This window comes from Microcaecilia unicolor, chromosome 7 (genome assembly GCF_901765095.1).
Source record: "Microcaecilia unicolor chromosome 7, aMicUni1.1, whole genome shotgun sequence".
NCBI lineage: Eukaryota > Metazoa > Chordata > Amphibia > Gymnophiona > Siphonopidae > Microcaecilia > Microcaecilia unicolor.
The window spans coordinates 228,841,817-228,857,278 of record NC_044037.1 but is presented as its reverse complement, the minus strand read 5'-3'; the positions used below and the strand labels follow the sequence as shown (position 1 = coordinate 228,857,278).

General features: G+C 43.3%; 1 protein-coding gene across 1 annotated transcript in view; it reads left to right on the top strand.

Annotated features, from left to right (window-relative positions):
- Positions 1-15,462, top strand: part of ERICH2 (glutamate rich 2) — an 83,584-nt gene that overhangs the window by 29,032 nt on the left and 39,090 nt on the right. Inside the window, exons 8-9 of the mRNA XM_030210434.1 lie at positions 7,453-7,551; positions 11,219-11,316. Coding sequence (XP_030066294.1) covers positions 7,453-7,551; positions 11,219-11,316 — 197 coding nt within the window. The remainder of the gene's footprint in view (positions 1-7,452; positions 7,552-11,218; positions 11,317-15,462) is intronic.

The following is a 15,462-nucleotide window of genomic DNA, read 5'->3' as shown; positions in this document are numbered from 1 at the left end:
AGGGAGGACTACCCAGAGGAGTACTCTGCTCTTAAATATCTGGATGTGAGACGAGTCATCATCAGATACTTGGAAGTGACCAATGATTTCCGGAAATCGGATCATCTGTTTGTCCTGTTTGCAGGTCCTCGTAAGGGTCTGCAGGCTGCTAAGCCTACAGTGGCAAGATGGGTCAAGGAAGCCATTGCAGCGGCTTATGTGGCCGCGGGGAAGGTGCCGCCTATCCAGCTGAAGGCTCACTCCACGAGAGCTCAGGCGGCCTCGATGGCAGAGGCCGGATCCGTCTCCTTGGAAGAGATATGCAAGGCGGCAACTTGGGCTTCGGCTCATACATTCTCCAAGCATTACCGTTTGACTGTGGCTGCACGGGCGGAGGCCCGGTTTGGAGCTTCAGTGTTGAGGTCAGGGATTTCTATGTCCCGCCCTGGGTGAGTACTGCTTCGGTACATCCCACCAGTCTATGGATTGATCAGCTTGATGATATGGAAGGTAAAATTATGTATAATCATACCTGATAATTTTCTTTCCATTAATCATAGCTGATCAATCCATAGCCCCTCCCAGATATCTGTACTGTTTATATTCTGGTTGAATTTTAGGTTCAAGTTTAGCCTTCAGTTACTTCAGGAGGACTTCGTGTTCAAGTTCTTCTTTCACTTGGATTCTTCAAGAGTTGAGACGAGTTTGTGTTACAGTGAGCTGCTGCATTCCTCTCCCCTCCGTTTTACGGGGCTGGATTGAGACATAAATTCTGCCGGCACTCCCTCCCGCTTCGTGCGGCTGTAGGGCAGCTTTGTACCCCTCCCGCTTCGGCGGTGTTAGGGTCAGTCAGCTCCTCCCGCGGTTGCGGTTGCAGGATAAGCCAGATCCCCCCGCATCGGCGGGTGTGGTGTCCCTCCCCCGCTCCGCGGGGATGAGCTGGACGGATTCCCCTCCCCCACTTGTGTGGGGATGAGCTGGGTTAATTCCCCTCCCCCGTTTCGGCGGTGGTGAGCTGGGCAGAGTGTCCCTTCGTGGGTGTAATTCTCTAAGTGCTGAGTCCTGCGGATGGAGCTTTGATATCGACATACTGAGGAGTTTCCGGCAGCACATGACCACATATAGGGAGGCAAAAGTTTGCTCTCTATCTCCACCTGCTGGTAGATGGACACAACCCACCAGTCTATGGATTGATCAGCTATGATTAATGGAAAGAAAATTATCAGGTATGATTATACATAATTTTACCATGGAAGCTGTACTGAAGCAAAGGATAGTGAACTACCTTCAGTCCAGAAGGTTGAAGGATCTGAGGAAACATGGCTTTATCAGAGGCAGGTTGTCAGACAAATCTGGTTTCTTAAGTGACTAGATAATTAGATCAAGGGTATACACTAAATGTGGTTTAGTTGGATTTTAGTGTAGCTTTTAATACTAACCTGCATAGAAAGTGCACTAATAAATGAGGAGCCTGGGGATGGGTGCCTAGATGGAGGACTGACTTAGAAACTGGTTGAGTAATAGCAAATGGAGTGGTAAATAGAATTCACTTTGAAGAGGGATAGGTGGTTAGTGGAGTGCCTCCTGGTACTAGTCTCTTTAAATATCTTGTGAACAATTATTGCAGAAGGACTTAGAAAGAATAGGCTTGTAATTTTATGGATAACACTAAGATCTGCAACAGAGTGGACACCTCTAAGTGAGCAGACAGCAAAAGAAGGAATCTGAGAACGCTTGAATAGTAGTTGAATGCTTGACATTTGAAATTCAATGCAAAAAGATGCAGTCGTACATTTGGGATGCAAAAATGAGACAGCACTACATGATGGGTGGGCGAGAAGCTGGTGTGTACTGACAGAGAGCCTTCAAGATGATAGTATCAGATCTCCAAATACAACTGCATAGGGTTTCCATAAATATGCTGGAGTAATCTACACGTAGGAGTCATGGTTAAAATCCAAACTTCACTGAGGGTGAGATTACATTTTCTTTTCACAGCAAACTTATTGAACTTGTTGATTGTGGAGGTTATTACAAAACCTAGAAGCAAGACACAAAGGGCTTGATTTTAAAGGGCCTGATTTTAAAACAAGCCCCCTATTTTATAAAGGCAATATTCTTGAAGAAACACTTCCAATAAAGATCACAAAAAATTCTATATCATTTTAAGAAATTCTTTAATCAATGGAGAGAAATATTTTTTGAGTTCTGTGGTAATCGTATATGAGGCAAAAAGCTAGCTCCAAATATAGAGACTTCTTCTGTTGCCTTTCAAAATTAAAATCATCTGCCCAGAAACTCTTCATATGTAACACTATATATCATTGAATAGATCACTTAAAAAAAAAACCATTTTTACAACGGTGAGTGCAGAGAGACTTTATCATATCATCACTTATCTGTTTGTGCCAGCCGCTTATGTTATATGTCAGATAACCATCCAACCCGATCATGTTTTGAGTCAATAACAGCTCTGCATCAGGGTTTCAACAAGCACTTAGAAAAGTATAAATACATTACCTTAATAATTTTAAAACCTCTAAAATACAGAAGCCCACTTTCCCCACTTTCCTTCCATAAATATACAAAATGTAATTTAAAACACTCACCCATTTACACCCCTATACTCTCTTTTGGGGACGAAAAAAAAAAACCAAAGATGGCTCCCAGCATTTAATACAAATATTCAAAAGAACCTGTCTAATTCAATCCCATGACACCAGTCTACCAAAGCCCCCCCCCCCCCCAAAAAAAAATCTACCTATCCAATTACAAAATGCCTGTCATTCAATACAATCATTCAAAACCACAGGGGAAAGGCATTGTAAGCGATGTATTTCTCTATAAATTAAAGATTGTGAGGGGGTCAAGTGCAATAAATAATACACAGATCTCCCCTTTGGATCCAAGATGGCCGCGTAAACGTTAATTGCTAAGGACGTACCTCAAGTTTCTCCTGAATCCTAGGCTGTGAGATTCTCTGCAAATCCCACGAGTATGGGGAAGCAGAGAGGTAAAGTGCGGGAGACTCCCTCAGCCAGCACCGGACCTAATCCTCAATTGCAGCCGACGGTGGAGCAATTTGGGTGGACAACCATCCCAAGACAAACTTCTTTTCCTTTTACCGGAGTGGCCGCGATGGCGTCTGACGGCAGTGTAAACGGGGTTTCTTTAAGCCCCGTGCAGCGCACAGCTTCCCCTCAGCCAGGAGGAAGTAGAGCGGACCTTGGCCCTGTAATACGGAGCCCAAGTGGCAGTGCAGAACTACAGGGAGGGAGCCAGCCCGCTCCGTTGGATTTGCCCAGAATGGAGTCAGTAGGAGACGATTTACTTAGTTTGCCTTCATAAACTGTGAGTACTTTGACTCAAATTCTGACTGCTCCACCTCCTGTCTTCATGTTGGGAACTGTGGAAAAACCGGCTGTGGTGACGATGGAGTCACTCTGGGACTTAACTTACTCACTTTATTCCTCTCTCTCAAAAGTGACAGAAAAAAATGCGCTTGAAATAAAAGTTCTTTCTGAAGCTGTTCTTTCACAGACTCAGATAACCACCAAACAAGCTTCCCAATTAAATCAAATGGGGACAAAGTTACAAACTTTAGAAACTTTGGGTCAGGCTACAATTAGAGATCGGAACTATATGTTCCGTCGCTTGGAGTACTTGGAAAACCAAGCAAGGAAATTAAATTTGAGATTAACAAACTTTCCACGTTCCCCATTAATACCATCGATTGAAATGGTGAAGAAATACTTAGTGGATACTTTGGGAATGCCAAGTGAATCACTTCCCCCTATTGTGCGAGCACAATATTTACAATTTAACAAAAAGAGAGATGGAGAAATTTTGCAATCACAAACAGGAGAAGGCATGAACTTGACAGCGTTCTTAGAGTCATCGTTGGAAGTCATTACTCAAAAAACTACTATGGTGGTAACCTTTGCCTTTGAAATGGACAGGAATGCAGTTCTAAAACTTTCCTTTAGACACTTGGATTCCCTATTCTTTGGTTCTAAAATTAGAGTTTATCCTGACCTTTCTAGAGAAACCCAGAAAAGACGCAGGGCTTTCCTGGCTTTCAGAGCGAGGACCCTGGCTCTTGGTGCTAATTTTGTTTTGAAATTTCCATGTATTTGTTGTATATTATATCAATCTAAACAATTTCAATTTTTTGAACCAAAACAATTAGAGGAATTTTTGTTAAGTAGAGAGGAACCAGTGGTATTAGTTGATTCCCAGACTCACACTGCATAAGGTAGGCTAGAGAAGAAGTATTGGAGAGCAATATACACAGTTTATTTTTCCATTTAGTTTCTGTTTACTAATTTTATCTTTTTTTCTCTGATTCTTGGATCATGTTATAAACAACTTTCTTGGTCGAAGTAATGTAATTTTTTTTTCCTTTTGTCTAATTAAGACATTATTGTTTGTTTTAGTAATTAATAATTTTCTGTAAGTTTCTTATCACCTCTTTTGTGAGTTGTAATATTTTTAAATGCATAATAAATAATAATAAAAAAAAAATAATACACAATCAATAATACACCAACAAAAATCAGTGGTAGAATGGGCAGCTGTTCTGCAGTGGTCCACCAGAGGTGCACTGGGCTCTGTTAGTTTACATCCTACATTTATGCTCAGTCAGCCTGATGTACATCTGGGTATGCCCTACATATATTTTCATACAAGCCGTAAAGACCCTTACAACAGGCGACATTTCTGTTGTGCGTAATGTAATGAAATAGCCAAATGGGCAATATGTTTTATTTCTGAAATGTAAAGAGAGAGAGAGTGAGAGTGTGTATTTGTGAGAGTGTGTATATGTGTGTGTGTGTGTGAGTGAGTGTGTGTGAGAGAGAGAGACAGAGAACGTGTATGTGTGTACATGTGTGTGTGTGTGAGAGTGAGTGTGTGAGAGAGACAGAGAAAGTGTGTGTGTGTGCGTCTGTGAAAGAGAGAGTGAGAGTGAGTTAGAGAGAGATTGAGTGTGTATATGTGTGAGTGTGTGAGAGAGACAGAGAACGTGTGTGTGCATGTGTGAGAGAGACAGAAAGTGTGTGTGTGCGTCTGTGTGAAAAAGAGAGAGTGAGAGAGAGAGAGATTGTGTGTGTGTGAGTGTGTGAGAGTCAGAGAAAGTGTGTGTGTGCGTCTGTGTGAAAGAGAGAGAGTGTGAGTGAGTTTAGAGTGAGAGTGTGTATGTGTGAGTGTGTGAGAGAGTGTATATGTATGACTGTGTGAGACAGAGAAAGTGTGTGTGTGTGTGAAAGAGAGAGTGTGAGAGTGAGTTGAGAGAGAGAGACAGAGAGTGTGTGCCCCCCCCTGTAGCCACCCAGCGATTCTCTTCTCTCTCCTGCCCCCCCTCTCCAGCCACCCAGCGATTCTCCTCTCTCACCTGCCCCCCCCCCCTCCAGGCACCCACCGATTCTCTGTCGCTCCTTTGAATGCCTTGCCCATGTGTAGCCTTCCCTTCGAGGTCTGTCCCCTGCCCCCCCCCCCTCCCCTCCAGGCACCCACCGATTCTCTGTCGCTCATTTGAAAGCCCTGCCCGTGTGTAGCCTTCCCTTCGAGTTTTGTCCCCTGCCCCCCCCCTCCAGGCACCCACCGATTCTCTGACGCTCCTTTGAAAGCCCTGCCCGTGTGTAGCCTTTCCTTCGAGTTCTGTCCCCTGCCCCCCCCCCCCCTCCAGGCACCCACCGATTCTCTGTCGCTCATTTGAAAGCCCTGCCCGTGTGTAGCCTTTCCTTCGAGTTCTGTCCCCTGCCCCCCCCCCTCCAGGCACCCACCGATTCTCCGTCGCTCCTATGAAAGCCCTGCCCGTGTGTAGCCTTCCCTTCTAGTTCGTTCCCTCTGAGTCTTGCCTTCTGACGTCATTTCCTCTTTCCGCAACGGCAGGACTCTGAAGGAACGACCTAGAAGAGAAGGCTACAGACAGGCAGGGCTTTCAAAGGAGCGACGGAGACTCGGTGGGTGCCTGGAGGGGGGGGGCATGGGAGAGAGGAGAATCGCTGGGTGGCAATGACGGACCGGGCAGACGGGTTGGGCGTTTGTTACAGACCGCCGTTGATCCGCTGGTCCTGCCTCTACGTGCCGCTGTTACTGCCTCTAACAACGTCGGGACTCGGGATAGATCTGTGACGTCGGTCACTCTTCGTTTATATAGTAGGACAAGGACAAGCAATAATGTAAAAAACAAATGAAGAGCAGACTGGATGGACTATGCAGATCTTTTTCTGTCATTGTGTACTATGTTATTATGTTAACATAGGAATGTGTACTCACAGCACACGTATACTGTGGGGTAATTTATAAAAGGCTTATTCTATAGGTAACACAGCCTTCTCCAGTGGGAAAACCTTTATAAAAATACCTCTTTTCACAAGTAAGGAGAAATAAACATTCAAAAAGTCAGTCCTTGTTCCCAAGAATTCTGCCCATGCTCTGCACTAGTCTGTCTGTCAAAAAGGCAGCACAAACAGCTTGTCTCTGGCCTGGAGTCTCAAAGTTAAAGTTTTTTCTTTCAAAATTCAGCACAGTTGGGCCAGCACAGTTTGTGCAGGATTCCAACATAAACGTGGCCCACCTGAGTAGAGCTTCTGCACTAGAGACATAAGGTAGAGGGCTTCTCTCCTCTGGGCCTCCCTGAATGAACTGTGCTGAGGGTTTTTATCCTGCCTTGTCTGTGCCTTCCCTGTTCTCCTGCTGAGTCATCTTCCTGCTCTGTAGGTTGATTTTTAAGGTGGCACTGTGCCTGTGAGGGAGTGATGTTAAGGGGAAGCAGTAACAAATTCTCCTCTTCCCCTAGCCCACAGATATTTTCTCTCCAGATATATCAGTCACATGAAAGATGATGACAGAATGACTTGCTTTTTCCTCCTGGTGGTTCATCAAAGAGGTTGGGGGTACATTCTGTATTTCTTATCAGGTACCCGGAAAGGAGAGGGAAGGATCAGGACTTGAAAGGTGAAGATTGTTTTGTTTTTTTAAATTGGGCATCAGGAGGGAGGGAAGAGTTGGGGAACATCTGTTTGTTTGGGGTTTTTTGTTCAACCAACCCAAGCTCCATACAAATATTTTTTAGGTATGCTGTTGCCTCATATAGATCTGTCCTGCTAAATTTAACTAATTTAGCACAGAATGTTGTATTAACCAGCTAAGTACCAGACCCTACCCTTGGTATGCTTCCGACTTGCTCATTTTTATTGTGGTAAATGTTATTAAAACACTTTTGTGTGAACAAAACCTACATGGATAATCAGGGATATTTTAAAAAAGCAAAATGTATGTGGTTTAAAGTCAGGTTTAATCATTTTAAATGTTGTGAATATCCGTACCATTGTTACTGTATTGGATTTCACTTTTGAAGTTACTGTTTTCTGTGCTTAAATGCTTATCGTTATGATGTATCAGTATAAATGAATGTGTTTGTTTTTTGTTTTTTTTAAATCTCCCTATTACGTATATTCTATGTTTTAGATCAGGCAGTATAGGAGCCTGGCAAGGATCTGTAGGAAATAAGAAAACTTATATACCAACAAAAAAGATCTCATGTTCATTGAAAGCTTCTTCTGGAAGGTTGGTTTTAATTCAGTTATGTCTATAGTCATAACTCCTCTTTTTTTAACATGTGATTAAAAATACTCTGAGTTCTCAGTTAAGAAATTATACAAATTTTTGATGTGTGCCCCTACTGAACTCCATACTTACCTTCCTCTGTCAAATGAGTGACTGATAAGCAGTTAAAAGTCTTATGTTCAATGAAGGTTTTCTGAAAGCATTTATACATTAGGCATGGAAAATACAAGTTTCTTATCTAAAATCCTAATCATATATTTATTTCCAAGTCTTATAAAATACTGTGTTCACTTAAGTATTGTGCTGTTTATTTGTAAAATAATTTACCTGCTTGGTTTCATTTTTGCTTTGGAAACCTCTATTTTTCACGAACAAGCAGGATAGTAAGTCCTCACAGCATAGATGATGTCTCTGAGTTCTCACAGGAGGCTGCTCCAACTTAGGGCTCCTTTTACTAAGCCACAGTAGTGATTCATGTGCAGCAAAAATGATGAAGCCCATAGGAGCTGCCTTACTGTTCATGTGTGCAGTTCCTCATCTCCTCACCCTCCATTAGTTCTCAGATACTTCGGAAGGATTCTTTTTTGGAGGACTTCTGTGAAGACTCAAGAATACTCGGGGTTTGATTACTTGCCTATACAAACATCTTTGCTCATGTTCACCAGTCTACACTTTACATCGACTGAATTGGCAGTGTAAGTTGGGCCTGAGGCTAGAGGAGGATGAGTAGAGCACTCTGGAAAAAGTGCTATTGAAGGTGTCTTTTTCAGTGCCCTTTAAGGAAAATGCTGTTAAGTTTTGTTTTGTTGGTTCTTAATGCCTGTTCACCTTCAACATATTTTCCCTGGAACATCTGGCTTGTGTTGGAGGCGATACGGGGAGATTGGTACAATGGGTCACATTTGGTGGACTTGTGTGAAGGTTCGGGCTTTTCGAACTTCAGCGTTGGTTGGATCACCCAATTCCTTGATCACCAGTTTTATTTCCTTTTTCCCCAAAAAAGTCGGTGGATTTAAGCCTCCACAAGCTCTCTTGCTGCAGCATGTTATGTGTGCTGCTCGAGTGACCTTGGCGACACACTGGAAACAACAGACTGTTCCCTAACTGGTGAAGTGGCTCACTAAATTATGGCACATTTGTGAAATGCAGCGCTTGTTAGCTGTTTGCTGATACTCTCTTCATAAATGGGAAGTTACCTGGGAACCTTTTTAGTCATTGTTCTGCTTGACTGATGATCTCTTGGACTACAGTTGGTTCTCTCCTGTTCCTGGTTTCCTTGAAATGGGGGAGGGTTAGGAGATGGGGTTGGGTTTGGGTGGGGGGTGTTATATCTAAAAAACCTAAATGTTTTGAAGTTTCAGTGTTTCATTTTGGTGCAGGGGACAGGTTGGGAGATTGTTGTCCATGATATATTATCTTTCTTGTTTTTGTGATTCAACAGCTTTTGTCTGTATTGATGGCAGATGTTTGTATTTCTCCCTGCCCTTTGACTATCAATAAAGACTTCTTATCAATTTAAGAAAGAGAAAAGAAGGTCCCAAGACAGAGCCCTGATAGTGGGATAGAAGTGGAGGAAGGTCCACCAGAGCATACACCAAAAGTGCAAAGGGAGAGATAAGAAGAAAACCACAAAAGAAAAGAGCCTGAAATCCAAGTGAGGACCGTGTATCAAGGAGTAGGTGGTGATCAACAGTGTCAAAAGCAGCAGATCAAGAAAGATGAGGATATAATAGAGACCTTTGGATCTGGCCAAGAACAGGTCATTGGAGACTTTAGTAAGGGTTGTTTCAGTTGAAGATAGAGAGTGAAAGCCAGATTGAAGTGGGTCAAGACGATGGCAGTGAACAGCACATTCAAGTAGCTTGGATAAGAAAGGGAGTAGGGAGATGGGAATAGTTGGAAGGGCAGGTAAGATCCAGTGAAGGTTTTTTGAGGAGTGGTGTAACTATGGCGTGTTTGAAGGTATCAGGAACAGGACGTGGAAAGTGAAAAATTGAGGATATGACAGATAGAAGGGATGATAATAGCAGAGTTAGTGCTCAGTAAATGGATGGGTATGCAAGAAGTGAGCATATAATTTTGAAAAATATTTTTCCCCAAAGGACTCCCTCTCCAGAGGCACCAAGGATCAAGAACAGGTAGTCAGTTTGGAGGAGGAAAGAAAATGTGCAGCTTTTTTCTTAGTTCCTTCAGAAAAGGAAGAAAAGGTTGCAGGGGTTGAAGGAGGGTTGACGGGATGGACTGGGGGAAGGAGAGGAAGAGGTTAATCTTGTGAACCTACATTCTCTGCATTCTAACTTTCCTGTCATCTTTGAAAGTTCTGTGATGAGCTGACGCATGCTGGCTATCTGTTCCAACAGCTTAATAAATCTAAGATCAAGCGGTGTAACTACTGACTTGTTGAGGTCAGAGATGACCAACTCCAAAATATGAGAGTGGAGAACTTGCAGGAGTTCAGCCATCTTGTCTTCAGATGGCTTACAACGATCATGGTCCTTTTTCTAGGATTTGGAGGTCATCGGGTCTGTGAATTTTGTAACAAGTTGTCCATGCAATGTTGCAATCATCTCTGATGTTGGGAGATGCGAAAATCCAGGTTTAACAGGATGATGATGATTGCAGATTAGTGGAGGTCTCAGAGCAACTCTAGGTAAATGCACCCTCTGCTGTTCACTGCATCACATGATCTCTCTCCGTTGATTTTATAAGGGAAATAACTGAGGTAATTCCAGTTAAGTTAGAAATGGAGGAAGAACCCAGGACAGAAACACTGGATATTTTCAGTTCCTTGACCTCTCCCGAGGAAGGTGTGACAGTACCCGTTCACAGAATCCTCAGAGATGTGCAACTAGGAAGGTGAGAGAACCCCTTTCTGTGGTTTTCACACCATTCCATGATGGTCAAATCCTCTTTCAAAAGGGCCAAATGTTCCAAGACTTACTCCTTGGTGCCCCTGGGGCATATGGAATCTTTTCTGAGGACATTTTTTCAAACTGCTATGCTCACTTCTTGCATAGCTCCTTATAAGCTCTTCATGGGCATATATCTGTGAAATACTGTGAGCAATATATGGGAATTTTACAGACAGTTTCCCTTGTATTTGTCATTCCAGAAATGGCGATTGCCATTAAGGAACAATGTAGGCCACATTGAGCCTGCAAATAGGTGGGAAAATGTGGGATACAAATGCAACAAAGAAAGAAAAGGTTGAGTGATGCCGTCCACTAGTGGACAAAGGGAGGTTTTTTTGCTGGAAGCAGGATCGTTGATTTAGTTTTGTTAATAGAGGGTGTTTGGAATTAATAAGAGCAACAAAAGTCACATTTTGTACATTTACCACCATTGAATATGAGTATTACTTTATGTGTGAGTACAGTAACAGTTATCTTGTCTAAAGTTATGCCTGACGGGAAAGGGGGGGCACCGTTCTACTGAAAAGTTAACACTAATGTGTTCAGTCTAATCAGAAACATAAAATACAGTTTATAGTGCCTATCTAGCAATGGCCCTAGCCTTCAAAGTATTAGCCATATTAGCATATCCTAAAATTTCTCAGTGGTTTGCTATTAGAGAGGTCTCTGACTAATATATTCAGCTATATTTCTGTTCATTTATGTGAAAAACATTGAAAGATTGTTTTTATTGAAATATTTGTCATTTTAAATAGGAAGAAAATTTGTGCTAAGGATACAGTGGATAAATATTCAAATAAGATATCACAGACAGATACTTTAATATCACGTGATGATGGGAAAGAAAATGCACGTAAGACCTAATTATTGTTATTTTACCTTCTATTAACTGAAAAAGAAATACCGTATTGTTTCTAACAAATGTGCAGGATATTATTAGAAATAATGAATTTTCTGAAGTCTAAGGTGAGCTATTAATGGAGACACCATTTAATTCCTCCACACCACCTCCCCGTGATGACCACCATTTCTCTCTTCTCTGCTCCCTGTGGCAACCTTCATTGCTCTCTCCCTGCTTGCCCCCCACCCGCTATGACCAAATTTCTTCCCTCTTCTCAAGATTGTGGCTGGGCTGATGTGGGGCTTTGAGCATCTGCGTATTCGGAAGGAGTCAGAAGAAAGATTAGTCATTGTGGGTTGGGGGGAGGAGTGCAGTGCTGGTTACCACAAATTCCAGGGGATGGGCAATTATTCTAGGAATCTAGATTTGACTTAAGACCAAATTTGCAGGGATTTTTGGCCCAGAAGCATGAGTGATGGGCCATTATAAGAGGTGGGCTATTAGAAACAAGAAACAATATGGTAATTTGCATTTTTATTATTTTGGAGCATTGTAGGCTGCTAGCTCTATACAAATAAATAATGCCAGAGTGCACTAGGGCAGACGAACTAAGCATTTTCCCATGGCGGAAACCCTGAACTACTTCTGGCTCAGTGTTTTAGCAAAGAGCACTGGCCATAAGTTTAGGTTCACTGTGCAAAATGTTGCCAACTGGCTCCACATGTGTAGGGCAGGCTGATCTAGTCCTGGTTTTGCCTCATTGCCTGCACTGATTTGTAGTATTGTGGGGACATCAATAGGGATGCCAGAATTTCAAGTTCATGAAGGCAGCAAGGATAACCAAGACTGCATTAGTCTTTCCTATTTGTACAATATAATAGTCATTTTAGAAATGATTTTCCATGTATAAAGCCCCTTTTTACATGCAGGACAGGGGTTTTTCTAAAATCATGTAATAGGCTTACTTGAAGTAATCAGTTATAGTCCTCTGTACACTATTGGGTCTGTGAGTTCCATAGACTACGTCTGCCAGATAGTAAAAACTGTCATAGCACTGACATCCAGTGGCCTCCAGATAGGCCCGCACGGTGTTGAGATTCTCCAGCGCTCTTGCAAAAGTGACAGGAGGAGGTTGTTGAATTTCGTCAGCATGTGCCTCGCTGCTCATTTCATCATCTGTTTCATCATCAGCCGTTGCCTGCGTGTAGGCGCATATCTTGACTGTTGCCAGCTGTTTGTAGATCGTAATCAACAGGTATGTAGCGATGAAACTCCTCTTCAGTAACACCGGCTGGGATGTCAGTAGCCTGTTCATCTGACGCGTTTGCAACAGCTGCATCGGTTTCGTTCCTCTCCACATCCTTAACAAAGCTTGCCCGCTTGTAGCAGTTCACAATGGTTGCCTGTGTAACATGATTCCAGGCTTCTTTCTGCATATGTAGGGAATTCAACAGTGATAGATTATGAGCCAGTTCAACAGCACGTTTATCCTTGCCAGTCTGGTCATCCATAACGCTCATCAGACGACGTAGCACAAGAGCCCGATAATGTTGTTTGAAATTGGCTATTATGCCCTGATCCATAGGTTGGATCAGAGAGGTAGTGTTTGGTGGCAGGAAGACCACCTTGACGTTAGACAGCCTGACATCATCCCTGTGTGCAGCACAATTATCACAGAGCAACATAATCTGGTACTTTGTGCCCGCATTCTAGTGTCTAACTTCTTTAGCCACTGCTTCCAAATTTCCCCAGTCATCCATGAATTTGTGTTAGCCTCATATGACACAGGAAGTTGCTTAACTTTCTTGAAGCAACGGGGCTGTTTGCTCTTTCCAATGACGAGGGTTTCCAACTTCTCACTCCCATCCATATTGCAGCAAAGGAGGATCAGACATATGCTGGAAGTGTAAATCACAGCTGGGTTCTTGTCTACATATATGGTGGACCTGCCCAAGAGTGGTTCCCTTCTGGCACGCCGTTATGAAAGCATTAGTATTATTGACTGAATCATCATTGGTATGTAGTCCTGCGGTATGCCTCTTGGGTTTGCATAACGAGTGGGATTCTTGGGAGGAGAGCAAATGGCTGCAATGGGGGTTGGCAGCAGCCAAGTGCCTTATAGCATAGCATTGGAATAAGGTAGACTCCCTGACATTGGGTGATTGGAAGTGCAAATTGGGTCAGTTAATAGAAATGGAGCGCCTTACGGCTTATCGCAGAGAGGGGGTTTTGCGGCATAAGGGTGGGTGGGCTCAATTCCAACAGCGATTACTACGCAGTTAGGATGGTGGAGAATTAGAGGATGTTGATGGGCTTGGAGGGGGAGGGCCAAGGGGAGGGAGGGGGTGAGAGAGCGTACCTCAAAAAACCAAGGGGCATTCTCAAGTTATGAAGGGGCCGGAAGAAATTGGAGGGTTGGGAGGGGGGTGGCGTATATTATTGGCGCACAGTCTATTTGGGGTGTGGAAGTTATTTAAGGGACTAATTTTATAATGTAGTAACATAGTAGATGACGGCAGAAAAAGACCTGCACGGAGGTCCATCCAGTCTGCCCAACAAGATAATTCACATGTGCTACTTTTTGTGTATACCTTACCTTGATTTGTATCTGTCTTTTTCAGGGCACAGACCATATAAGTCTGCCCAGCACTAGCCCCGCCTCCCAACCACCAGCCCCTTGATTTGTATCTGTCTTTCTCAGGGCACAGACCGTATAAGTCTGCCCAGCGCTAACCCCGCCTCCCAACCACCAGCCCCTCCTCTGCCATCCAATCTCCGCTAAGCTCCTGAGGATCCCTTCCTTCCGAACAGGATTCCTTTATGTTTATCCCACACATGTTTGAATTCCGTTACCGTTTTCATCTCCACCACCTCCCACGGGAGGGCATTCCAAGCATCCACCACTCTCTCCGTGAAAAAATACTTCCTGACATTTTTCTTGAGTCTGCCCCCCTTCAGTCTCGTTCTACCGCCTTCCCATCTCCGGAAAAGGTTTGTTTGCGGATTAATACCTTTCAAATATTTGAACGTCTGTATCATATCACCCCTGCTTCTCCTTTCCTCCAGAGTATACATGTTTAGTTCAGCAAGTCTCTCCTCATACGTCTTGTAACACAAATCCCATACCATTCTCGTAGCTTTTCTGTGCACCGCTTCAATTCTTTTTACATCCTTAGCAAGATACGGCCTCCAAAACTAAACACAATACTCCAGGTGGGGCCTCACCAACGACTTATACAGGGGCATTAAAATCTCTTTTCTTCTGCTGGTCACACCTCTCTCTATACAGCCTAGCAACCTTCTAGTTACGGCCACCGCCTTGTCACACGGTTTTGTCGCCTTCAGATCCTCAGATACTATCATCCCAAGATCCCTCTCCCTGTCCGTACCTATCAGACTATCACTGCCTAACACATATGTCTCCCGTGGATTTCTACTCTCTAAGTGCATCACTTTGCATTTCTTCGCATTGAATTTTAATTGCCAAACCTTAGACCATTCTGCTAGCTTCCCGAGATCCTTTTTCATGTTTTCCATTCCCTCCGGGATCTTAGTATCATCCGCAAATAGGCAAACTTTACCTTCTAACCCTTCGGCAATGTCACTCACAAATATATTGAACAGAATCGGCTCCAGCACCGATCCCTGAGGCACTCCACTACTCACCTTTCCCTCATCCGAGCGAATTCCATTAACCACCACCCTCTGGCGTCTGTCCGTCAACCAGTTCCTAATCCAGTTCACCACTTCAGGTCCTATCTTCAGCCCGTCCAGTTTTAACAAATAATGTAGAGGAGTTCAACTAGATGATAAGCTTGTGTGTGCTGTATTAGTCTAGAAATTGTTAGCCCCTGTGTGGGCTTGAGTGAGCAGGATGTGTTCTTTATGAAAGTTGACTGTTACAAAATTATTATAATAAAAATTTAAAGTGGGGAAAAATGTGCTAATGTCTACACAAATACTTTTCTACCTATCCCCATAGGCTACATAAATGCTCGTTCTACAGTCAATAAATCCCACATAATCTGAAATTGGATTACTGAAGATGATTTAGGTCTAGTTTTCATCACTGAAACCTGGTCTGAGCACAAATGGAAATTTTTAGTCTTAGTGTTGAGCGATTATCTGGCAAAACATCATCTTACCATCTCTACTATA